The sequence below is a fragment of the Neocloeon triangulifer genome, unplaced genomic scaffold, assembly GCF_031216515.1.
Source record: "Neocloeon triangulifer isolate White Clay Creek 2 clone unplaced genomic scaffold, ASM3121651v1 ptg000002l, whole genome shotgun sequence".
In the NCBI taxonomy this organism is placed as follows: Eukaryota; Metazoa; Arthropoda; class Insecta; order Ephemeroptera; family Baetidae; genus Neocloeon; species Neocloeon triangulifer.
In genome coordinates, this window is record NW_026775545.1 from 1,283,799 (window position 1) to 1,308,136 (window position 24,338).

A 24,338-nucleotide genomic window follows, 5' to 3' on the forward strand; every position below is an offset into this window, starting at 1 on the left:
TAAAAAATGCAAAATAATGTAACCCAAAACTGTGAACTTATACTTTGGAGTATTTTATGGAGTCATTTATTTTATTTTCTCCTCTACAGCCACCAATCTTTTATTGCTGCTATTTTAGTTCTTTTATTTTATTTTAAAAAGCTCCAAAAATACGACATTATTTTGATATTATTTAAAATTAGTAGAATAATCTTTTAATAATATATTAATAAAATGAACTGATCGCTGATACCGATAAGGGAATGATCGCGTAACTTTGAAGCGAAACTTCTAGAAAGGGTGCCGATTCACCCCCTGTTGAATAGTTAATCGTGTGTGGGTTATCCAAGTATAGCACTTTGGTTCGACCCACACACCAATCATTAAATTTCGTATCGACTAATTTCGCGGCGCGAGCTTGTGGTTATTATTAATTCCGTGTGTGGTCGCGTGTCCCTCGCGTTTTCTGCTGCTGCACATTTACATATTTATATACACAAACACCGGCTGCACTATTACAGTGAGCGACTTAATCAAGGTTCTATAAAAAGGGCAAAGGGTTAAAAAAATTACAGGACACAGAATTTGTAAATATCCTTAAAAAAATTCTTCTTTCGTGCGATAAAATTTATTTAAAATTTCCTTATATTTTGAAGATTTGGTATGTAGCATCTTATGTAAATTAGATATGTATGACTACATTGTTTTCGTTTCACTTGTGGGACTCTCGGGTTGAAACCTGTTACCGCACCGTGTGCTGGCAATAGGAGTGCAGAGCTCAAGAGGTTGGAATTACAATTTTTATTGTATTATTTGTGGCTTGCGAGAGTTGCGAGACGAGAGCACGGAAAAATACGGCGCATTCCTTAACGAAAATGTTTGTTTCTCCAGACAAAAATAAACAAGACCGAAAAACGTAAAAGGAGAAAATAAAAAAAGGATTGCTCACCGTCGGCGGGCGTGTGAACTCTTTCAGAAACTTAATCCTTTACTTTTGGCTCCTTTTTGCGGCTCCAGACGTGATTCAGCTCGCCTCTGCCTTTTCTCTACTGGAATGTCTGGAATAGAAGAGATCACGGAGCCGTGGTTGCGCCTGCAGTCGATGATGGACGACGGCGTTCTCGCAGCATGTATTGTGTGCTGTGCAGGCCAGTCCTGTCCTTCCAGGCGCGCCGTGTTCGGACGCATGCGCCGACACAGATGCACCTGACACACGGTTCAAAGTTCGGCGCATGCAAATCGCGTGCCTTCGACACTGATCAATCAGAGGTCCTGAATGACCTGAATTACTCGAAACAACTTTTGTTAATTTCGAGAATTCCTAATTTTTTTTATCAAAACTTATTAATTTGCTAAATTAAAATAAAACTGCAAATAATATATTAATTAGTTGTGAGATTAATCAGATTAATTGCTGTATTTTTTTTCATGAATTATTTTTCTTTCTTTCAAAGCACCAAAGGTCTGCTGCTCAAAGTGCTCAATGAAATAACGAGCATCTCATTTTTTGCGCCAATGACGCAAATGTGCATTGTAAGACGCAAGCGGCTCCGAGCACAAGAGGCGTTTTAACTTGCTGAATTTGCAGAAAATATAATTGCAAGGGCAAGGATCAATACACCCGAAGTGTGATATAATAATGGGGAGGAAGAGAAAATTTTGCAATCATTGGGTCGCAAACTTTCAATTATTAAAATGGAATCAGTTTGGATAATTAATTAGATTTCCAAATTTTTTTAAACACACCAGACAAATTTTTTTATCTATGTCGGTCAGACTGTCTGTGTTTACAGTGCAATTCAGTCAAGCTGCTTGTGCATTTTATGTCCTAATAGCAGTTGCACCACGTCGGTGCATTTGAACCTTCAAGGTGTCTAGAACAAGTTTTGAGTTATTTTCAATACCAAGAGATATTAATGTTTGTAAAGTTTAAATTTATTGCACCAGCAAAATTTCATAAATCATCTTTGAAATTATACAATGGACATAGTGATAGTGGAATAAAATATAGGCAAAATATTTAACACAATATACAAAAATTCCTCGGTTTGCATGAACCAATTATTTTTTTTTTTATCTTTCTCAAGTATCAACAATTTTCTCTCCTTTTGGATGTGTGTAACAATTTGTGAATTATTATTCCTTGAACCAGACGCTCTCTGTGACAAGTAGATTAGCTGACGGAAGGCAGGACAAAAGTGACGAAGTGTGAAATTAAATTATAAAAGAAAAGCAACACTTTTGCAAGGAACTACCAACGGCCTTTTTCATCCACATTAAATAAAAAAAGAAGGAAAATCTGACTGAGGCAATCTTTCAAATGACACAAAACAAAACAAAATTGCATTGCCAATGGAAATCTGCGCAGATTCTTCATACAGCTTCAACTCATTAATTTCGAAAGTGCGAAAAAGTTTTTCGATTAAGACTTTTTATAGCCACACAATGGAATGTGTTATTTTTCTGCTCAAATCTACCGGCAGGGGCCAGAGTGTTTGCTCAGCACAGACAACAAAGAGGGTTTGATTGACAGAACTAAATTACGAACTCCTCTGACACCAAAAATGAACAAGTCTCGCAATCGAACGGAGACGACGAAAACACTGCAGCTGGGTAAGAACTAAGACGCTGGTTGACTTGCTGTTGCTTATTTTTTTGTTAACATTGTGTTGGCGTGGGAGTTGATGCTCGAATGTCAGGACATTCACTTGGTGAACGCAGCAAACACAGCCCATAAAACCTCGCAGGTGTTGGGTTTCATGCTCTCAGCCTCAAAGTCCAGGTCCAAGAGCTCTCGCACTCGTTTCATGGCGAGATCGTAGTCATCGTCGTTGAGAGGCGCAAAGGCGTTCTCCAACACATCAGAACTGTGGGCCAGCATAATCAGCGACAGCATCCGTTTATCCATGCGGTGAGGGTCGTTCACCCACCGAAGCAGCACTGAATCTTGAACCTGATGGGTAAAAAAAATTTTCATCAATAAATTCAATAAAACCGTAAAATTAATCAAAAATAATAATAATAAATATTAAAAAAGATGTCAATCGTGAGAAGATAGAAACACAATAGATTCCTTGTGAAAAATATAAATTTTCTTTCTCATCAATTTTAATTCTTATCATAACAAATTTTTTTTTTTTTTAAATCAATCTAGTTTTTAATTTCTTTTCTTTTTGAAAATCTGAGCAGACTATTAAAGTTCCATTTTCTGAGAACTGGGGCTTATTTTAAAGGTTCTAGCGGAAATAATTAACCTTGGATTCACGGACTCTTAAATTGGATGCACACAAATTGATAAAACGCATTTCACGCTAACTCGACAAAGATAAGATTTTAATTCAAGGCAGGCCTTAGAGAAATAGCCCAATACCTTTTTGACAAGTCTACTCTTGGTGACGTTATCTGTGAGAGGGTGTGTTGTCATGTCGAACAACAAAAAATTCTGCTTCTCAGTCGTCAGTACTCCTTTTTCGACCAAATTCTTGGCCAGCCTTTCTCTGACATTTTTTAGCTGGTAGCGCAGTTTAAGTGGGTTCCAGGTCTCACCTGAAAAATAAATTCACAAAGGAAATTAAACAGCCCAGTTGCTGACGAAGCGTCTGATTGTGCGTCACATTTTCTTATCTAAAAAAGTATGGCGCTCCGACGACTTTTGCGTAGGATATACAATTAATGTGATAAAAAGTCAGAAGTTGTCTTTAAAACAGTGAATTGCAAAAAATGCCTATTTGAAAATAGGAGAAACTCAATTATATTCTTCCAAGCAAAATTTAAAATTTTGAAATTAAATAATAATTTAACACATTTTTTTATTTTTTAGAAAATTTTTTCTAAAAATTATTATAACGCACCACTGAGATATTCTATCCAGCTCTGGACAGCCTCAGGAGGGTCTGTGTCCTTCATGTGCTTCAGGGCTTCGTCGAGGAGGACGTCTCCAGTCGGTGTGTCGCTTTTTACCAAGATTTTTCTGTTGAGAAGACTTTTGCGGCGCATTCCTGCCTTCTCGAGCTCAACCCGTCCTCGGATGGCGAGCTCAATCAAAATGCATCCTCGCAATCCGCTGGAAATGCAGTCGTTCCAGAATGAAGTGTAGCCCTGGAAAAACGAAACGTCAGACAAACGAGGTCATTAACAGTGAGAGACAAGAGCAGGAAAACAGGCCGCCATTTTTCCAACATTTCCACGTAGACGGGGCCGTCGAGGGCCAAATTTCGAACTAAAAATTCACCTCTCTGTCCTTGAGTCCCAGCAACAGGACCTCCTCCATCAGTGTCAGTCTCGTCTCTTTGGAGTCGCCCTCTTCCAGGTCATCCTCGCCCTCTGCTGACCTCTTGTCATCCACGTCTGTGGCATCTTTCTGGGCCCCATCCGAGGTGTCCCGCGGGACGTTCCGTCTTTGAACCAGCCCGTCAGCTCGGTTCATGCTTGCTAAAGATTACTGTCGATTCGCCGATTTCGCCAACGACTGCTCTTGCGAATAGTACACGTAGTATTTACAAAACAAATTCGCTACTTTGTTGACATTTCCATCCAGCAAGACATTTCACTCGCCATTCCAATATGGCCGCCTCCCGAGCTTATCGGGTTATTGTGCGCACTGCGCCGGACGGAAAAAAGCGGAACGGCGCGAATGTGCACCTACGTGACCCCTCCCTGCGGCCACTTTCTCCGCTTAAACTTTTTTTGCACCATTCATAAAAAATTAAATCATTAATTCTCTATGTAGTCCAAAACCATTGGTAACCCATGGAATTTTTTTCATAAGTTTGTAAACAGATAATTATTAGAAAAATCACTTTTATGGCAGAAGAATGTCTTTTTCTTTTAATAATTAAAAATGAAATGCAAGAACTATTTTAAGTGCCGTAAAAATGCTCTCATAAATGTATTAAACACATCCACTCATACAACTTATAATTTAACAGGATTTTCAGTTTATGATTTTGACGTTTCAAATAAATGTGATGGGAATTGCTGGACATATTGCAGCTTAACCTTTTCCTTTTTCTCCAAATTCTTTGGTTTTCCTCTGAAATTATAAAAAATACATATTCAGTAAATTTGTATCAAGAGTATTTGATTTCCATACTTAATAGTTGTTTTTGAGGTTAGATTCAAGCCGGCCCAAGTGAATTCGACTGGTCTCAAGGCACCGAAGAAATCAGTTATGGGAGTCTTATATGGGTCTCTAGGGAACAAGTCTTTCCGAACACCTACGGTTGAAATGCAGACTTGCTTCGGGCAAACTTTGAGCTGGAATATGAAAAAAAAGATTTTTTTTCATTTAAAAAAATGTTTCCCTTTTGAAACTTACAAATTCTCCCATTGACTGTTTGCTATCGGGTTCCACTTTTTCCAAGAAGTCGAGAGCAAAATAAGTGTAGCGATCGATAATGTAGACACCAATGGCTGGATCAACATGATGCTACAAATTTAAAAATAATACATGAGCTAAAATTCATTAGAAAAATATGAATAAACTTGCCGATAGTGAGTCTTCTCCAACCAAGCTACTCGCTACTGCCAGAATATTAGGCGAGTAGAATTTCTCGTACATCGAAGCTGCTTGGCATGTATCAATCATGAAGAAAATTTCGTGATACCTTTACAATTTTGTTTAACAAAATTTTATACAAATGTAAAGTATTAACATATTACCTTCTCTTTTCCCACATCTGTTCTAAAGCATCGGCCAGCTCCTGGCTTGTGATCTCTTCAGAGTCCTGGAACTTGAGGAATCCATCTCCTCCGTGTCCAGTGAGGTAGACTAGAACATTACTACCTTCATCTGTCAACAACTGCTTTGACCGAGGCGTCCCTGGTGGCAGTCTTCCCGTCAGAAGACGCACAAAATTCTCAACGGTTACCTTAATTAGTAAATTTTGAAATTAAATAAATTATTAAAAAAAAATTAAGCATTGATCAACCTCATAGCCTCTATAATCGACCTCCACATCGTCTCCGTACACATTTATGTGCTGATTTGCGTTGTTGAAAACTGTAGCTGGCCTCGGATTCCTCGGGTTGCAGGCCATATCATCCGCAACCATCAAGATAATTTGGCTGAAATTTTTTAATTTTTTGTAGAGAATTGTTTTCGAAAACAAAATTTGTTCTGAGAAAATCATACCTATCAGGAATTCCTAATCGTTTGACACTTCGATAGATTGATAGGACGTTGGCGACATGCCGGTAATTGAACCAGAACCTCGAAGTGTCCACCAAAACAGCCCAGTTGTTGGTGTGAGTGGTTTGGGCCTGGAAAACGAAACATTTCACAATTAATTGCACTCAATGCTTACTATTGACAATAAACATTACATACCTTGGCCGAGAACACAAAACACGAGACCAAAATCAGTGAGATCTTCACGAAGTCCATTGCAATTCAGGGTTATTCCAGTTATTGCAGAAAATTTATCAGTCTTCCATGCGACGCATCCTCCACTTTTAGCATGCAGAGTGCGGAAAACACTGTAAAATTTGAAGGAAATTAAAAACACCGGCTCAGAGAAGTATTAGTGGCTACTGGTGGGCGTAACACAATCAGGAGGGGGCGTGACCGCATAAAAAAACTTTTGACTGGAAACAGCTGGCGAAAAAGAGCATCACTTTTTAGACGACGATATTTTGGAGAATTTCAAGCTCTTGAAATTTTTGAATGGTAAGTAACGCACACTCGAACTTAACCTCAATATTTGCTGACAATGTTCATTAGTAAAAGCTGAAGGTCACCCTAGTCTCATTTAAATTACATTGCCTCTTTTTTCTCGTTGTCAGGTCAACGTTCGGTCTTGAAGATCTGATAGCGCGCAGGTGCCTTCTAATTTTGTGCGATTTTATCAATTTGGAGCGAGCAAGCTTTGCCCTCATATTGTCCTTTGCTACTGTGCCAACTTTGAGTTCCCTTTATCTTGAGCCACGAATCACATTATACGTATTCCTCTGTTTTGTCGGAAATTATGCCACACATTTAGTATTAAATTAAGGGGATAGTGAAGCTCAAAGAAATTTTTGCAGACCGGCAAAATTCACAACGGGAGGGAGATTTTTACGTAATTATTATATTAATCCAATGTAATGTAAGACAAGGAGAAAACGCCCCCATTTTCCGACACTTGCTCCCTCGTCTAAAAAAGATCTTTTGCAGCTATGCTATAATTATTGTATAGGATTAGTGTTTCTGTTTTGTTGTCAAAAATTATTTTATTTTTATTTTATTCTCTTTATCCAGCCCTTCGTCCATAAATTTGAGATCTTTAAACAAATTATTCTGACTTTTATCACTTTTATGTCCAAAGTTCCAAAAAATTAACCTTTTAATACATAATGAAACTTTTAACTCATTTTTTTTCTTTTTTGTATCCTTAATGAAGCAGATTAGATTTTTTTAAATATTTTTTACTGTCTTTTTAATAACATTCAAATATATTTATTTACATGCAGCATTAAATTATACTTATAATTAAGAATATTTCCTTGCTTTTATGAAAGATTCACATTTCCTTCTTTTTCAAATTATATGCTTCTCAAATGTCAAAGTAAAATTTAATTAAATGTTTCAGTTTCGACGAAAGAGAAGTGATAATGCAAATAACTACAATTAGCAAGTGCGTGCGCCAGGAAACGATTCAGGCCTGCTCTTCTTCATTTGAGGCAAGCAATTGACTTAATTAATGTCTATTTATAGTAAGCAAAACGCCACAGTATTTTTTTTGCTCAAAATTTAAAATTATATTATATATGCAGCTTGAGTACATATTGCCCATCAATCACTATTTCTTGAGTTATTTTTGCAATTATTTTTGCTTTCAACCTTAGTATTTATAATTAACAAATTTTAACTTTGTTTTACAAATAAAAGGACAGCTATTGATTTATTTCTGGTATTTTAAAATTATATGATACCAAAAATCAGACATCGAAAACCATATCTCTGAATTCCTGTGCTCAATATTATTACCTCAGTGATAGCGTGTCCTTTATCGTGTCATACTTCCTGTGCAAGCCGCATTTTGCTTTTATTTCCAGGCTATGAAAATGTAGCCGCGTGGCTGTCAAAAAATGGCCTCTACTCCACCTATCCAGCCGGATATTATTGCGGAGACCAGCCCCTCAAGCCCGGTGCCCACCACCATGACCCCAAGCCCGAGCACCTCGACCATCAGCAAAAAAAGCGGCAGCAAACGAGACTCGAGCCGCAGTGATGAATTTCTCCCTATTGACACAGTAATCATTTCAAAAAAAATCTACGATTTTTTCATTCAATTTTTCGTAATTAAAGGATTCATCAGGGGCCAACAAAAAGGAGATTAAGTCTGAAAAGTCTTTTGGGGAGAAACCAAAAAAGAAATCCTCGTGGTACAGCGTCCTCTACCCTACGTACAAAACTCGGTCGGAAGGTTTCAAGCGCCTATTCAAAGAATTGCCATTAGAGGAACGGCTTGTTGTTGGTTAGTTTAAACTTCTTAAAATGTTTTGCTCGTGCCGTTTACTTTTTTTAGATTTAGAAAATTTTTTAAAAGGAACAACAGTTGCTTTATTTTATTTTAATCCACCACTTGAGTTCAATTGAATCTAATGAAAAATTACTATTTAAATTTGCAGACTACTCTTGTGCTTTGCAAAGAGACATTTTGGTCCACGGGCGGCTGTATGTGTCTCCAGGCTATTTGTGCTTTTACGCAAATATATTTGGCTGGGAAACTTCAGTAAGGATCCTTTCTTGTGATTATAAAAAGCACACAAGTCTATTTTTACCTTTTTCTAAGGTGACTGTCCCTTGGCGCCAAGTTACTGGATTAACGAAAGAAAAAACCGCACTAGTCATTCCAAATGCAATTCTAGTAACTACCAACAGTGAACGCTTTTTCTTCACATCTTTCGGGGCGCGAGATAAAACTTTCCTCATGCTGTTTAGAATTTGGCAGAACGCCCTTCTTGATAAGGTGAGTTAACACCGTTTTTTGTTTTATTATCCAAATAGGTAGTACGGCGGGACCATAAACTTTATTTCTCTGCGTTTGCGCTGAACTTAAAATTTTGTCACAAACAGAGATAAAGAGACACGGAATGTTCAAAATCCACCTCATTAATATTATTATTTTTCCTACAGACTTGTTCGTTTAGAAAGGTTGGTTTTGGTATTTTATTTTTCTGAAATATTGGCATTTGTGATAAAAGGGAATTGAATAGCTGGATTAAAAAAAAAAAAATTGAATTACAATTAGAGCCAATTGTCTATACAAAAATTAATTTGCTTCTAGTTTATAAGACTATTTTACTTCAGAAAATCAAGTAAAGGATAAGCCATAAATTTTTGTTACACCCATACGAATATTTTTTTTATCGATCCGGACAAAATTGAAGGGTTGATTAATGATGGCTCGCAAAATTTGATCTGTTAAATTTATCATGCTATAGATAGATGTACAGAGATAAAAATGCAATCATGATAATACCAGCTTTGGAGCAATGCGCCTCCTCGTCAAGTATTAGTATTGGCAAAGCTTTGATTTTGATGAGACGCGTTTAGTTCTATTTATAATACAGCCAGTTGCCTACGTTTTGCTTTGCGGTTGGTGCCTGATGAGACTTGGACTTGCAACAAAAACACTCACCACAATTTTTGCATTGCTTGCAGAGCTTGACCAACCAAGAGTTGTGGCAACTGGTGCATTCCTGTTACGGTGATGAATTGGGCCTGACCAGTGATGATGAAGACTATGTGAGCTCGACAGGCATGGACGAAGACTCGGTAGCCAACCTCAGTTGCTCACTCGTCATGGTTAGTATACTTTTTATGCATTTTTGAAATTTCTACTAACCCTGTCAAGATTTTTTTTGTGCCACTAAAATCTTTAACACTTCTTTCCTTGTTTTCTTCTCTTCGAAGTTAATTCTTTTATTTGTTCAGATTTTAAAAAAGAAATTCATTAAGTAACGAAAAAACGTCTTGCGCAGGACCAATCCTCCAAGACTCCTGAAATGATCGAGGCACCCATTACTCCCATTATCACGACCACATGTGTCCAGGACTCAGAGCCTGTCACCAATAGTCAACCCCTTAACCAATCCTATGGCTCTCAGGCTACACCTATTAATTTGCTGGACCCTAATGCTGTCGTGCAGCCCTCCATCAATTCTAATCTTCTGGCAGCCCCATCGACTGCAGATTCTGGGTCCGTGCAAACTGATCTCTCTGACACAACAGAGTCTGATGCTGAGAAAAATAGTAAATTTTTATTTTCCTTTATTTAAAAAATAAATTATTTGAAATTATTTAGCTACTATTGCTGTTTGTCCATCGCCTCATGACGGCCGAGAAATGCTGGACGCCGTCTTTCCAATACCAGTGGATCAACTTTTTTCCCTTCTCTTTACTACCTCCACTTTCTTTGTTGCGTTGCACACCAATAGGAAAACATACGGTAAATATTTTATTATTTTTTTTTTCAAAAATTGAAAAAGATTGTATATCTATCCTGTCATTTTTTAGATATCCAAGCTACTTCGTGGACACCTGACAAAAGCACTGGGATTAAACGTCGACAAGTGACCATGACGATTTCGATTAACAACTCAGTTGGCCCGAAAACTGCGCAAGTCACAGAAGATCAAGTAATGAATATCATTATAAGTAATTGAATTGAATTATAATTTTTACTTTCTTGCAGGTTATGTCGCCAGTTTCTAGTCCAGGAAAAATTTATGTGATCGACGTGGAAGCGAACCAAGCAGGAATTCCATATGCCGACTCATTCTACATCATAAACCATTTTTGTCTTGTCAAAATTTCCGACACCGAGTGCCGTTTGACGGTCAACTCTCATCTGAAGTATCGCAAAAGTGTGTGGGGTCTCGTGAAGACTTTCATCGAGAAGAACTCTTGGTCGGGCTTGGAGGATTTCTACAAAGCCCTCTCCAAGGCACTTTCTGCTGAGGCAGAAGCACTTCTGGCCGGAGAAGCAACTTCTGCTGCTGTGAAACGAAAAAACAGGATAGCACGGCACCGTAGAGTTAGAGCTGGACACGTTGTAATCACAAGTGATACCCCCATTTGCACCACAACTGTTGCATCCTCTGGAGAAGGCAGCCCAACTGTCCGAGCTGGTAATGAATTTATTTGATATTTTAAATCAATATTTAACTATTCTGCTCTTCAGCATTGGTATCCCAATTTGTGGGGAGTGACCGACCTATGAATGCAGGAGAGGCTCCGACTTGTTGCTCTTGGATTATTTTTGCCACTTTGCTGGCCCTCTTGCTGCTGAATGCTGTTTTGTACCACAAACTCTGGGGCCTTGAGGAGTGGGGCCGTGAAGTGGCTCTTAACAAAATTGAACTGCCTTTTGAAAAGTAGAGCAAACTTGCAAGTCTTTAAATTTAATTACATAAATTGTTATCAGCGATAAACCCCAGAGTCACGAAGATTGGCTTCGTCTGCTTCAAAAGCAAGAGGTTCTTCACCGCAGAGAAATGGATCACTGGCAAAGATTTTTAGATGCTGCCATAAATTTATTGAAGCAGGTGCGTTTCAATAGCTTTTTCGTTAATTTAACTAACACCTAAAAAAATCTTTCAGGCAGAGGAGACTTTAAAACAACTGCATTCCTCAATCAAAGGGCCCTCCGTTAGCACAGTGTGGGCAGACGAAAGCACAAGTAACGGCAATAGCTCTCCACCAAGTGATGAACTCTAGTCTCCTGCAACCAAGCTCTTTACTTTCATTGCTCTCACCCGATTTCAAATAGGATTAAATACTTGGAGCATTCAGTGATCAGCCAGGTTTTTAGGGTATTCAAAAGTGATTCCTTGTCATTATTTTCATGATGTGATAGCTGTCTATTTTGTTGCATTGCGTAATTTCACACTATCTTTTGAATTAGTTTAGCATGACAAATAGTAATGAGTCACAATATTCCAATATATCGCAGACGAGAGGATGAATAGACGCTTTTAATTAAGCCCCAACAAAGTTAAACACCACTGATTGTGTTGAATTAAAAGAAGCGGCTCAACTTTTGTTATCCAAATTTTAATTTTAGTTAAATCTGCATTTACTGCTGTTACAAAGAAATCAAAAGTATAAAGCTTGCAAAACTACTCCACTCGAAAACAGTATCTGTATAGCTTCCCAGTGAGAGAATTATTGCAGCATATATATTACATGTCAGATTTATCTTACGTCAAAGGACAATACAGGATTATGAAAAATGCATTAGATTCTTATTTAATTTTTCTGCCCTGCTCTTTCAGTTAATTACAAGTGACCGTCGAGAATTTGCTCTGACGGAGGAGCAAGCGCTGCTCGTTCTGCAGCAATGCGAGCGTGGTCAGCGGCAATTTTCTCGGCCAGCGCAAGGTGCCTTAGTTTGGCTGCTGCAACAACTGGGGTGTCCGTCACAGGCGCGGATCCTGTGTTCAAAACTGGGTGAAATCCATTCGCGTCCGCCACATACTGGACAGTTCGCACACGATTTCGGGGGTCGACGTAGGAAAATTGGCCTTTGGAATTAATATCAAACAAGAAAATTAGCCGATTTGAGGTTACTTCATATTTCACTATTGTACCTCTAACAACTCCAAGTTCATCTCTGGTTTCTGAGTGGGTTCTGTCCACATGACCAGGACGCCTTCCAGCAGCATAGCTGAATGCGTATGGTTGTGGAGGTGCCTCGTCTTCTTGAATCTCAACTTGCTGAACTGCAGAGGCTGCCACAGCAAGCTTGAAAATGAATAATTTAAGATATTTTGCCTTCAACATTCAAATTAAAATGATTTGATAGCACTTAACCTTTTTAATTTAATAAATACCCGGGACAAAATTTCAATCCAATTCAATTAATATCCAATTATGTTCTTTAACTGCTTGCGGTTTCCATTAGAAACACAATTCTACGATTTCTAGTACTCACCAGAAGCGCAATTAATATCTGTTGTTTCATGATGACTGCTCCAGCAAACACTGAACACCTTTTCTCTTGTATATGAAAGCAATAGCAACAGTGAAAGTTTACAATCGCCTGAGGGTCTGCATCACCTTGGCCTGGAGCAGCAAGGTACAGGCAGACACCATTCGTTTTGGCGCCTTAGCCATGACCTTTGTCACTTGAATACCGGATCTAATAAGTCGCTTGGTGTTCTTATAAAAAATAACAAGAAGTGATTTAAGTGCGTTTTCACTTTTATTTCCTTCAGATTGGCGCAAAATATTAATTATTGTGAGATACAAAGTGTAAGTAATGCCATTTCAGCAAAATAAATTAGAAATTTTCTTGTGAATGACAGCAGAAACTGAGTGTTGTTAAAGGAAATAGTGCAGCAACTGATAAAATTTAAGCCAGGAACAATTTAAAATTCCTATGCAAAAATCGCAAAAGGTCAGTTGGATGAGAAACTTTTCTCGACTTAAGGCCAGTTGCAAGTTTTTATTCTTTAAGAGCCTCCTCGCTGGGTGCTGGGGCCGCTCTCGATTCAGCAGAATCTCCCTTCTTCTTTGATCCAGAGACAATGTCGTCAATGCGGAGGAGCAAAATTGCAGTCTAACACAAAGCAAAAATATTAATTATCTTAAGAAAAATTTCATCTATCCTATTCACCTCCACAGCTGTCTTGTAGGTCTGCATTTTGACAGTCAGGGGTTCCCAGATTCCCAGCTCCAGCATGTCGGCAATTTGGCCCGATTCTCCGTTTATGCCCCAAGTTGTGCTCTCCCCTAATTTTTGTTTTATAAAAATCTGAAGTTTTGCAATCTCCTGTTTTTACCTGATACGTGCTTGGCCCTCAATGCAGTAAGAGTCCTGATAGTGTTGGCACCACAATTCTGAGCCAAAGTTCGTGGAATGACCTCCAAAGCTTGAGCAACAGCTCGATAAGGGTACTGAGAAACACCTTCGATAAGCTTCGACTTCTCCATGAGCGCCTGAAATTTAGATGGTAATTTTTCTTCAACAAGGAATAATCTAAAAGAATTTACCTTTGAGACAGCCATCTCAACAGCACCACCACCAGGCACCAACTTGGGATCAAGCATAATATTGCGAGCGACGTGAAGAGCATCTTGCAAGTTACGTTCTGCCTCGTTAAGAACATCCTTGCTTGCACCCCTCAAAAGAATGGTGCAGGCCTTTGGGTCCTGACACTCGGTTACCAAGCAGAAATATTCGTCGCCAATCTGCAGCCAAACTTATAATCACCACATTTCTGGAAAACAAAATATTAATCTACCTTCTTGATTTCAAACAATCCAGCTCCAGTTCCAATGTCCTCTTCCCGGAGCTCGTCAGTTCGGTTCACAATGGTGGCACCACAAGCTCTAGCAATTCTGTTGTTGTCCGACTTGCGGACTCGGCGGATAGCAGAAATTCCAGCCTGCGTAGAGTATTCAATTTAGATTGTATTTATCTAAATTTGAGGAATAATTACTTTCATGAGATAGTGCTGAGCCAAGTCCGAAACACCCTTTTCAGTAAACAGTACATCTGGTTTCAATGCAATGATTTCGTTGCACATTTTCTGAACAAATTCCTCCTCGAGTTCCAGAATTCTTGTAAAATCCTCCTCCTTCGTCATCTCCAGATTGGTCTGAAATTTAATTCCATAGTAAATTATTGATCGTTTTGGTAAGAAACTGATAATGCAAACCTGGCTCTCTCCCTTCTTGTATTCCAAGTTGCAGTCAAGCAGCATGATTCTCGGCTTCTCAATTCTCCTCTTCATTTTAGGGTGGGTCACATCCTTGTTGATCATCACTCCAGATAAGACGCACGAGTCGGCAATACTGCCACCAGGAATCTAAAGCACAATTTTTAAGATTAAGCATTTGACACGACTAGTATTACAAATAATACCTTTTCAACTTTGGCATATCGTTTGATATCAATTTCTTTGCGACCATTATCCTCCAATGCAACGGTATTTACAGCATCCAAAGCAATAGTGCATGCCAAATCAGACCAGCGACTGATGAACTTTGTGCCCACACAAGAATTGATGACTTGCAAAAGCTTCGCGCGATCGTTAGTGTCCAACTTAATACTGCAAATTTCCGAAGTTTAACAAGTACATAAGTACTCTTGAAATATAGCTTATAGAAATATTGATTCATACCTGACTTGTTCCTTAAGGATGGTAATCATGTCTTCAAGAGCCTGTCTGTAGGCACGAATGATGATAGTGGGGTGCATTTGTTGCTCTAGGAATTGTTCGGCAACAGCTAGCATTTCTCCAGCCAAAACGATGACGGAAGTGGTTCCATCACCAACCTAAAATAATAAAAAAATTGTTACATTGTTACTTAATTTTACCTGACTCAATAAAAAATAACAAGCAACAAAAATTCTAAAGATACCACTCCACCTAGAAGTGTGGGCGGATCATTTTTTACTAACAAGTCACGCATCACTGATTTTGGTAATTACGACTGTACCTCCTCATCTTGAGTCCTAGCGATTTCGATCATCGACTTTCCTGCTGGGTGCTGAACTGTGATTTCTCTCAAAATAGCGTTTCCATCATTTGTCATCACAATTCCACCCATAGGGTCCATCAACATCTTCAGCATGGCTTGTGGGCCGAGACATGTTCGAATAACATCGGCGATAGCCTAAAATTGAAGTTTACCATGAGCAAACATTTAACGCATCAATTCAAGTAAAGAAAACGAATTGTCTCTGGGAATTTTGGGATTATTTTTAATAATTTGCGTGGGCGGGCGGTGTAAGTTCTAGAACGACGCCTTACTTTGCCGGCCTGCACATTCTCCAGCTGCACTTTCCGACCGGAGTCTCTCTTTGTGTTCTGACCTGAGGACGGAATTATGAGTAAAAGCGATGTTGGATAAGATAAATTAATCTAATTTCACTCACTGAGAACAAGAACGGGAGCTGAACCTTGAGAACCAAACATTTTAGCGAAAGCACGAGGTTGCTGTCGGCCTGATAATCATACACGGAATTCACGGAAATAATATCTGCGAATCGTGCTGCTACCTATGGGCCGCAAGAGGAAGCTAACTGTTTTCACAAATATGTGGCGGGAGAAATAGTGTACATTTGGATTTTTGATAACGTTTTTTTTTTTTTTAATATTTTTTATTAAACGTACGTATCTCATATCTTTGAATGATTAATATTTCGTGAAACATTTTATAATAATAATGAATAAAAATTTCAATCAAGGTCTTATCATTTGCCGGTAAAAATTCCAGAAATAATATATTTTCCATATTGCATGATTGAATTTTAATTTCTAAAACTTAATAATTACTGTACATGTTTCATTTTTAGCTTCATCATGAATTTATAACTTGGAGTATTCATAAAGAAATTTTTACACAAAAGAAAATTAAATTATGTAATTAATAAAATAAATTGTTTTAATCTAGGCTATATTAGAAAAATTTTAAAAGTAAAAACCAATAACCCATCAGTAATGGCACAATCTACGGATTTATATAATTATGGTTAATTTTGGTGTTTTAAACAAAGAGTAAAACAAAGCAAAAATCTTGATTTCGAACAATTTATTGATAAAAAATTATGAGATAAAAGCTGATAATAAAATTTGTACAAATTGAGGTCTGACAAAAATGTCAAAAACTCCAGAGGGATTAAAAAGGGGACAAGCACAGAAATTTAAATATTACAAAATACACTATTTTCCAATACCAGTACAATGTAGAATGTATTATTATTATAAATTAGTCATTGATGAAAACATCAAAATGCGTATTAAAAGTCTCCATTTTGGGAGGACAAAACAGTTTTACCAAATTCCTCCAGATCAGTTTTCAGATCTTCGATTTTCTTTTGAAGAAAAGAGAGATCCTTCTCTCGCTCCCCTACTGAAATACCTTCGCTGCCAATACTGGGTGAGAATGTTGTAGCTACCGTAGTATGTTGTGCTGGGATGTAACCATTACCTGCGGGAATTTATTAATTTTTTAGAGTTTGAAAAAAAATATTGAAATTACCAATTGAGAACTTTCTTGATCGGGCAGATGCGCCAATTTTGAAGCGCCGTCGTTTGAAACACTCAAGGGCTGTGCCCATCGACTCTTCAATTCCGACAAGAAGACTTAAGGTGTCATCAGTTCCAGACAGATTTTCCAAAATATCTGAAAAAATTCTTTTATTAATACAAAAATATTAGACAATAAAGATTTCATTTACTCGTGACATTTAAACCCATCGAAGTTTCCAGTTTTTCGGAAACTTCTTCTTGTGCGTTTTCTTGTGGAAATAGTTCTTTAGCCACAGTGTTAGGCGTTGTGGGATCATGTAAAATAATATTTCCCGGTGTTTTCCTCAAAATGGAAAGTGGTGTTTTAGCTTGCTGGGGCGTTTTGTACAAGACGTTTCTTTCTCTGTTAAGTTTCTTGCCAGCGATGAAAAAGGGCTCAATATTGGTGCCTAAATTTTTAAATTTTAATCGCTTAATTTTAAATGTGTAAAAACTACCTTTCAAAGTTTCTGTGATGTCTACAGGCAAGTCACGCACACTATCAGGAAATTTAAACAAAGAATGTGGAGATCTCTGAGCTTGAGGTTCCTCCTCTGGGATGCTTTCATCTTCTGTAGGAATGGTGTTACTCGACTTGGCTGGAGTTGTACTCTGCAAAAGAAAAAAAAATCAAGTTCACTCATCTTAAAACAAGAATTGGTATCTAACCCTGAAAGATTCAACGGTTTCGGAATGGTCCACTAATTCTTGAGCAATTACTTGAATGGATTTACTCAAAAGTCGGGCTCTTTCAAGAACCCTTCTTTCCCACTTTTCGCTAGGCGGTTGATCCAAAGCTCCCTTAAGCTCAGCTAGATCTGAATGTGTAAATATTAGCATTTTATGACTGAAAAAAATTATAATCAGCACTCACAATAGTCAAACTTTTTAATCAGCTCGGAGCTCAAATCTAATTCAACTGAGTCTAAATGAGAGATCAGACTTCGTAGTTTTGACGCGCACAATACCAATTTGGGAGCAGAAGTTGCGGAAGATTGAAGTGCCATGACTTTATTTGCGACTATCTGAAATTTTTGTAAGTAATCAAAACATTAAGCTTATAAAATTATGATGTAACCTGAGAAAATGCTGCAGGATCAATCAACTGGTCCAGGAGAGTCTCCAGCCTCTCGATTTCATCTTTCCAGTGATCTTTGTAAAATTTGACGAGCTCGGATTCTCCTTTTCCAGATCGCAAAGCTTGAATCGATGGCACGAATTCGGGCTCCAAGCTCTCTATGCTTGCCAAACAGCTACGCACACCAGAAACTCCTAATGCAAATTTGATAGTTCAGTTTCTAAATAATTTAAAACTTTTCCCCCTCACTTTTGATGTTGCTGCTGCAGGCAATGGCAAAAAGCCCGATTTGCATGATTCGGTCTACATACAGGTCAAAATCAGAAATGCACTTATCGAAGTCCTCAGATTTGTCAGCATCAACAAGCTTAGCAAGAGATGCATCAACGTCCGAAAAAACCTAATTTATAAATTTAAAAACTATTTTACAAAGTGATTTTTTCGGACTACATACCTCGAGGACAAGTTTCAAAAGAGCATTGTTCACTGTCTGCTCAAGCTGGAGTAAATTGTCCGCAAGAGCTCCAAGCTGGAGACTCACCAAGTTTGAATTGCCTTCGTTGTGCAAAGACTCAACTCTTGACAGGACCTACGTTTATGAAAAAAAAAAATTGGAATAAACAAAACTATTCCTTTTTTATGTAATTAAATTTGACCTTTTGACTGATGTAAAAAATGTCTTGGCTGTCCTGATCCAAGGAAACATGAGCAACAGACAAGGCATGGCTGAGTAGAGTTTGGCATGTATCTTTCAACTTGTCAATATCTATTGGCTTCTTGTCTAAAGAGCTAGGGAATAGTAAACTATGGCGACAAATATTTAAAAAAATTACCACTATTTCCCTCTAACAAATCAAGAACTTCATCCATGATTTGGAGAAATTGGCCACACTCGCCAGGATCTTCACCGCCAGTGTCCTTGACACACCATAAAAGACGTCCAAGAACGTACTCGATGGCAGTCTGAAATAACATCAAATAAATAGATTTTAAATTCAAGATTTTTTAGATTTTATATACTTGATGATTTTTGCAGGCTTTCTTCTCGTCCATTTCAAACTGAGCAACAGCTTTCATTAAAAGTCCAAGGCTGACATTAATTTGGTCTGCTAAAAGGAGGTGACGGTTTTGTTCTGAAGGCTTCATTTGGTCTGCCGACTTCCACAATGCGGTGGTACATTTTTTTGAGCAGGTTACCATGTCTCGCATTTTGGTAATGTTTTTGGTCAGTGGAAGATTAATATTTAAAATTTGCAGTTGACACTCCTTTAGGATTTCCGTCAGTTTTGAATCTCTTGTATGTTCGTGCTTCAGGACAGCAAGGCAGAATGCTAAATAAGCATTGAAAACCTTTGGAAGGATGTCCTAAAATAAGAAACAAAACATTTCCTGATTTAAAAAAATTTGTAAAATCTTGAAAAAAAATTAATTAAGAGTGTAATCAATTTTGTTTTGGATTTTTGATCACAAAAGCTTTCAGTTTAATTTATAAAAAAAATTCATCGGCTTGCCGCAATATAGCACGTTTAATAAATTAATTTATAGAAATTAAAATAACATCTCTGCTTAACTACTATCTGAAAAATGAGATTATTAATATCAACTACAACTCGAAGTTCATACCGCAGATTTGGTTTGGAGGCTTTCGTGCAGAACATCAATGGTTTCCAAAAGATCAGTCCCTTTGCCGCTGACCATAACATCTTTTTCAGCCAGCTCCGTCTCGACTTTGCAGGCAATACTTTGGTCTATACTTGTGATCTGAAATCAATATATATGTATAATTCCAGCTGGCAAACTTTTTTACAACGAAAAAATTAGAAAAACTCACTTTTTGCCTGACAGATTCCCAGGTCTGCAGGAGTTTTTGCGACTTAATCTTCCTCTCCATGCTTTCCGGCTGACGTCAAAGTTGTTAAACCATAAGACCCATAAGAGTCACAGGTCAGGTGCAGCTTATTTGAGAAATTTAACCTCTGCAACCCATTTGGCACACAATCGCCATCGCCGGGGGCAGGTGTTTCTTAAATAATTTAAATCCCCCGCCGCTCCAGTGGCGCTGTCCCTTTCACCCTCATAGGACGTACAGAGAGGAGTAGAATGTATTTTGAAGTACCAATGATTTTATTTCTAAATTTCAATTGAATTATACGTTTTAACGAGATCAATTTTTACGTTTTCTCGGCATGATGATACTTATTTATTTTAATTATTTATTTTTGATTACGTAATGTGTGTATTTCAGTTGCCCCTCTGTACACACTCTATCCCGTTTACGATAAACGAGAATCAAGTGGGGAGGGAGGGGATGGGTCGAAACTTCGTACACACAATATTCTGCTGACTTCTGGGTAAAAACTACTTAATTATATAACGCAGTCGCTTTCAGCAAAGATAAAAATGTTTATTCAAAGGAATACAGTCAGTAGATAGAATGGAAACCGGTTCGCCGCACGAACAGCGCACTAAAGGTGTTTTATTTTTTTTCTCTCAAACCCTTTCGCACATGAATTGCTTTTATCAGTGTTGTGAAACATCATTCATAATTATATTCCTATGCGTATGCTTGCTCTAGCCTGCAACGTTTGTATTTGGCACGCGTTCAAGATTACATATTTGTTCACCTGTCGTGTATTTTTTTTTCAGGCTAGTTGACGTGGACCCGCGTTAGCTGTGATAAAATGGATCAAGAGCCTCTGGAAGTCGACATCGACGGTCGGGATCCGACGTTCAAACAATTCCCATCATGGTCCTTGCGCCGGCTGCGGGCGCGCATCCCGGCCAGGGCCGTCCTGTACCTGCTCTCTTTCTCAGGATTCCTCGTCAGTTTCGTCATGCGGAACGACATCAACCTTGCCATAATCGCCATGGTGCGCCACCCTCTCAGAAATCTGACCACCAACGACTCGATGACCGACCTCTACTGTTATGGTCCTGAACACTCGGCCAACAGCACTGACGATGAAGATGAACCAACAGGTCGACCAAACTACGAGGAGGGCAACCTTGACTGGGACAGCACAATCCAGTCCTCCATTATCAGCTCATTTTATTGGTGTTACGTAATGTCACAGATCTTGGGTGGTTATCTCACCCAAAAGTTTGGGCCAAAGGCAGTCTTCGGCTGGTCTCAGTTCATCACCGCCATCGGCTCTGTATGCATCCCTCTGGCAGCCGACATCCATTACTCTGCTGTGGTTTTCCTGCGGTAATTTTTATTAAAACCCAGATAGATTGGATCTTTTTTTTTTAATTTTTAACAGATCAATGCAAGGAATAGCCTCGGGACTGACATGGCCTGCGATGTATGCTATGGCCGGCCGGTGGATTCCGCCAAAGGAGAGGAGCAGATTCATGTCATCGTTCCAAGGTTTCAGTTTTGGAATCGGCCTCACCTACCCTCTGTGCGGCTGGCTGATTGCCAACTTTGGCTGGAGGATTGTTTTCTACGTGACAGGCAGTTTGGGCTTTACATGGTGCGTTATTTGGTTCCTGCTTGCCTACGACACCCCTGCAGTGCACCCCCGCATAACCCAACATGAGAGGCGCTACATCGAGATCAGTCTCGGGGAAACGGTGATCCAGGGCAAGGGACTGCCAGTGCCTTGGAAAGAGCTTTTCAAGTCCCTGCCTGTGTGGTCCATTGGAATCACAACGTTTGGCCGCATCTGGGTCAGCTACACGTTCATCATTTCAGGTATAACTTGTTTCCTTATAGGGATTTATTGATCTGCCAGTGTGTTATATAACCGGTATAGCTATCCATATATCTATTGAATATTTAGTAGAATTTTAATCAAATCTGCAAAAAGAAAATTATTCTTTTAACCAAGGAAAAATAATGGATATTATAATTTTTCTTCTTCTTAAACTATACCGTAATTAGTGTGTCAGTTTAATCTTTTTTTTCTTTTTAAAATTCTATTTAATTAATGATAAAGAATTTCAAATAAGCTTATACGTTTTTATTTTTCTGCGTACTTAACATTTAAATTTGCATTTTAGGACCTATGTACATGAAAACCGTGTTGGGCTTCTCCATCCAGAAGAACGGTCTGCTGAATGGGGCACCCTTCTTGCTCAGTTACCTCACTTCTGTCATCTTCTGCTATCTTGCCGATGTCATCGTAGCCAAGAACATGATGACGTTGAAGAACGTCCGCAAAATGAACACAGCTATTGCCCAAGTAGTCCCCGGACTAATTTGCGTCCTCATCGGCTACCTGGGCTGCGACATTGTACCTGTCCTGGTGGTTTGGTTCATTGCTGTCAGCTGCATAACTGCTGCTTATGCAGGTGCCATGGCCAGCATTGTGGACATTGCGCCGAATCTCGCTGGTCCTATCCTGGCCTTTGCACAAACCATTCACATGTCGGCCAGTTTCCTCTCACCTATCGTTGCCGGTTTTGTTCTGAAAGAAAATCAAAGCTTGGAGCAGTGGCGCATCGTCTTTGCAATAACAGCCATTGTCTCCGTCACAACTTATTTCATGTTTCAAATATATGGCACGGACGAAGTCCAGTCATGGAATTATCCTGACAATAAATCACCTATTCAAATTGATGACACAAACCAGCCCCTGCAGTCTATTTCAAAGACAGACCAGCAAATAAATCGCTCTTCACCTTATGCAACTTAAATTAGCACTTTAAAATTTTAACTGCATACTTAATTATGACTTTTTTTGTTCAAAATGGTGGATTTGTAATGTAAAAAAGTAGTGGTATTTTTTTTATAGTTGCCCATTAAGCACCTTTTTAGTGCAGGACAAGGTGATCATTTTATTACGAAATGTGTTGAGTCGCTAACATGGTACTTGAATATATTTATTAAATACATATATTATTTTTGAATGTTCTGCTGGTAAGGACTTGCCTGCATACTAAGCTGAGATTGTATCTCACTTAATGCAACTAGAGTGATAATTAAGAAAATATCTCTATAACTAGATTTAAAATATTTTTAGGCGTAGACAATAGTGGCACACATTCCACTTTATAATCAATTGTTGATCTTCAGAGTTGTTATAATTCTTGACATCAAAGTGGTCCGAGGCAGCCATTCTCACAATACTTTGGATGTTAAGAGTAAATTATAAGACTTTAATCGTCGTTATCATAAAAAAATTGGGAGCATATTTTATTAATATGATCACTTTAAAAGTGAATTTATCATGTCAATCAAAATTTATTAATCAACCTTCTGTGTTCTTTTTATAATTTTTACTGCCCATTATGTTAAATATGAAGTCTCTAAAATGCCATGTTTGTTTTTAGTTCTATTTAAGTCAAATAAATTTTCATTTTTAGGTACAAATTGAGTGTGTATGATTATTTGTAATAAAACTATCACATTTTTGTATTATTAAAGATGCTTGATCTTCATTTTTGAAGCATGGAACATATAATAAGAGCCTCAGCCTCTTTGATTCATCTTCAGTCTAAAAAAATGAGCTTTAACTCCCTGGCAAATGGAATTCAAAGAAGGCTGAGACTTTTTCACAATTCGTACAATGAAGCGGGCCTTTTTCAGGTCACCCTGCTGGGCAAGACTGATTGCAAAATATAAATAGCACCGAGACTTCATTACTGGATCTCCGAGACGAATGGCCAGTTTCAGCTGCGCCCATGATATTTTTCCTGCCATCACGGCCTGAAATAAATTATGTAAGATTTAATTTTTTATTACAAATAGGATAAAATATTACTTATTTGTCTTTTTTCTAGAGAAACCCTTAATAAAATTGAATGTGATACTTACACAATGAGAAAAGCTATCACCGAGGGCAGAAAACGCTCCTCCCAGAGTCGACAGCCAAGAAAAAGCATGTTCCACTTCTGCTCTCTCTCTGGCCAAATACAGCATTCTGTTTCCCCTTTATAAAAAGAGAAAAATAAGTCAAAAATTTTTCATTAAAAAATAAACATTTACCAAGCATTGTCAATATAGAATGCCTCGGGGAGAACTTCAAAGATGATTATTTTGTTCCTCGTTAAGCAAAATTTCTTCACATGACAAATCCAAGCAGATCGATAGTTGTAAGATCTGGCTAATGTGTCGAGAAGAAAGTAAAAAGCATATGAATTTAAAACGAGGCAAACTTGTCTCTTTTTTGCAAAATAACAAATTCTATCAGTCTTCTTGAGAAATGTTGGCCGACAGCAGCTGCCGGTTTCTGGAACTTTGAAAATGTATGGCTCTTGCTCAGCGACAAACGTCTCTCGTCTGCGGCCTGACGTGCCTACGAGGACAATTTCCAACTCGGACAGATGA

General features: G+C 38.3%; 7 protein-coding genes across 14 annotated transcripts; 2 read left to right on the forward strand and 5 right to left on the reverse strand.

Annotated features, from left to right (window-relative positions):
• Positions 1 to 1,892: 1,892 nt before the first annotated feature.
• On the reverse strand, positions 1,893 to 4,575 carry LOC132205545 (Golgi phosphoprotein 3 homolog sauron). Its single transcript, XM_059634651.1, has 4 exons — positions 4,211 to 4,575; positions 3,831 to 4,077; positions 3,350 to 3,525; positions 1,893 to 2,932 (listed from the first exon to the last, which is right to left on the reverse strand). Exons 1-4 carry the CDS (start codon positions 4,403 to 4,405, stop codon positions 2,684 to 2,686), a joined length of 867 nt encoding a protein of 288 aa, XP_059490634.1. The 5' UTR covers positions 4,406 to 4,575; the 3' UTR covers positions 1,893 to 2,683.
• Positions 4,576 to 4,817: 242 nt separating this feature from the next.
• On the reverse strand, positions 4,818 to 8,835 carry LOC132205544 (putative GPI-anchor transamidase). Of its 3 annotated transcripts, none has more exons than XM_059634650.1 (9): positions 8,743 to 8,835; positions 6,308 to 6,456; positions 6,113 to 6,240; positions 5,910 to 6,045; positions 5,641 to 5,849; positions 5,468 to 5,585; positions 5,297 to 5,407; positions 5,072 to 5,235; positions 4,818 to 5,011 (listed from the first exon to the last, which is right to left on the reverse strand). In XM_059634650.1, the coding sequence occupies exons 2-9, from the start codon at positions 6,362 to 6,364 to the stop codon at positions 4,918 to 4,920; spliced, it is 1,017 nt and encodes a 338-aa protein (XP_059490633.1). In that variant the 5' UTR covers positions 6,365 to 6,456; positions 8,743 to 8,835; the 3' UTR covers positions 4,818 to 4,917. The 3 variants fall into 3 exon arrangements, with proteins under 3 accessions (XP_059490633.1, XP_059490632.1, XP_059490631.1); XM_059634649.1 differs by lacking the exon at positions 8,743 to 8,835 and adding an exon at positions 6,673 to 6,691; XM_059634648.1 differs by lacking the exon at positions 8,743 to 8,835 and having other exon boundaries at positions 6,308 to 6,529.
• On the forward strand, positions 6,553 to 12,202 carry LOC132205542 (protein Aster-B-like). Of its 4 annotated transcripts, none has more exons than XM_059634643.1 (14): positions 6,553 to 6,646; positions 7,548 to 7,638; positions 8,014 to 8,211; positions 8,267 to 8,435; positions 8,590 to 8,693; positions 8,754 to 8,930; positions 9,626 to 9,769; positions 9,946 to 10,216; positions 10,269 to 10,412; positions 10,481 to 10,602; positions 10,659 to 11,094; positions 11,148 to 11,340; positions 11,391 to 11,511; positions 11,567 to 12,202. In XM_059634643.1, exons 3-14 carry the CDS (start codon positions 8,047 to 8,049, stop codon positions 11,681 to 11,683), a joined length of 2,163 nt encoding a protein of 720 aa, XP_059490626.1. In that variant the 5' UTR covers positions 6,553 to 6,646; positions 7,548 to 7,638; positions 8,014 to 8,046; the 3' UTR covers positions 11,684 to 12,202. The 4 variants fall into 4 exon arrangements, with proteins under 4 accessions (XP_059490626.1, XP_059490629.1, XP_059490628.1 ...); XM_059634646.1 differs by having other exon boundaries at positions 10,072 to 10,216; XM_059634645.1 differs by lacking the exon at positions 6,553 to 6,646 and adding an exon at positions 6,780 to 6,798.
• On the reverse strand, positions 11,999 to 13,053 carry LOC132205547 (cuticle protein 7-like). The gene is made up of 3 exons (XM_059634652.1): positions 12,900 to 13,053; positions 12,556 to 12,709; positions 11,999 to 12,489 (listed from the first exon to the last, which is right to left on the reverse strand). Exons 1-3 carry the CDS (start codon positions 12,927 to 12,929, stop codon positions 12,245 to 12,247), a joined length of 429 nt encoding a protein of 142 aa, XP_059490635.1. The 5' UTR covers positions 12,930 to 13,053; the 3' UTR covers positions 11,999 to 12,244.
• Positions 13,054 to 13,150: 97 nt separating this feature from the next.
• Positions 13,151 to 15,964, reverse strand: LOC132205543 (T-complex protein 1 subunit gamma). The gene is made up of 12 exons (XM_059634647.1): positions 15,852 to 15,964; positions 15,727 to 15,788; positions 15,413 to 15,589; positions 15,094 to 15,248; positions 14,835 to 15,021; positions 14,629 to 14,778; positions 14,410 to 14,568; positions 14,212 to 14,355; positions 13,961 to 14,158; positions 13,750 to 13,906; positions 13,584 to 13,699; positions 13,151 to 13,526 (listed from the first exon to the last, which is right to left on the reverse strand). Exons 1-12 carry the CDS (start codon positions 15,889 to 15,891, stop codon positions 13,413 to 13,415), a joined length of 1,659 nt encoding a protein of 552 aa, XP_059490630.1. The 5' UTR covers positions 15,892 to 15,964; the 3' UTR covers positions 13,151 to 13,412.
• A 534-nt stretch (positions 15,965 to 16,498) lies between these two features.
• On the reverse strand, positions 16,499 to 20,139 carry LOC132205430 (uncharacterized). Its single transcript, XM_059634471.1, has 14 exons — positions 19,896 to 20,139; positions 19,688 to 19,825; positions 19,085 to 19,429; positions 18,898 to 19,027; positions 18,721 to 18,845; positions 18,519 to 18,653; positions 18,314 to 18,464; positions 18,065 to 18,258; positions 17,861 to 18,011; positions 17,656 to 17,804; positions 17,445 to 17,598; positions 17,157 to 17,396; positions 16,958 to 17,101; positions 16,499 to 16,906 (listed from the first exon to the last, which is right to left on the reverse strand). The coding sequence occupies exons 1-14, from the start codon at positions 19,953 to 19,955 to the stop codon at positions 16,716 to 16,718; spliced, it is 2,307 nt and encodes a 768-aa protein (XP_059490454.1). The 5' UTR covers positions 19,956 to 20,139; the 3' UTR covers positions 16,499 to 16,715.
• A 222-nt stretch (positions 20,140 to 20,361) lies between these two features.
• LOC132205433 (sialin) lies at positions 20,362 to 23,411 on the forward strand. 3 transcript variants are annotated; one of them, XM_059634476.1, is made up of 4 exons: positions 20,362 to 20,535; positions 20,711 to 21,272; positions 21,328 to 21,761; positions 22,070 to 23,410. In XM_059634476.1, exons 2-4 carry the CDS (start codon positions 20,746 to 20,748, stop codon positions 22,702 to 22,704), a joined length of 1,596 nt encoding a protein of 531 aa, XP_059490459.1. In that variant the 5' UTR covers positions 20,362 to 20,535; positions 20,711 to 20,745; the 3' UTR covers positions 22,705 to 23,410. The 3 variants fall into 3 exon arrangements, with proteins under 3 accessions (XP_059490459.1, XP_059490460.1, XP_059490461.1); XM_059634477.1 differs by lacking the exon at positions 20,362 to 20,535 and adding an exon at positions 20,558 to 20,651 and having other exon boundaries at positions 22,070 to 23,411; XM_059634478.1 differs by lacking the exon at positions 20,362 to 20,535 and adding an exon at positions 20,585 to 20,647 and having other exon boundaries at positions 22,070 to 23,411.
• Positions 23,412 to 24,338: the final 927 nt, after the last annotated feature.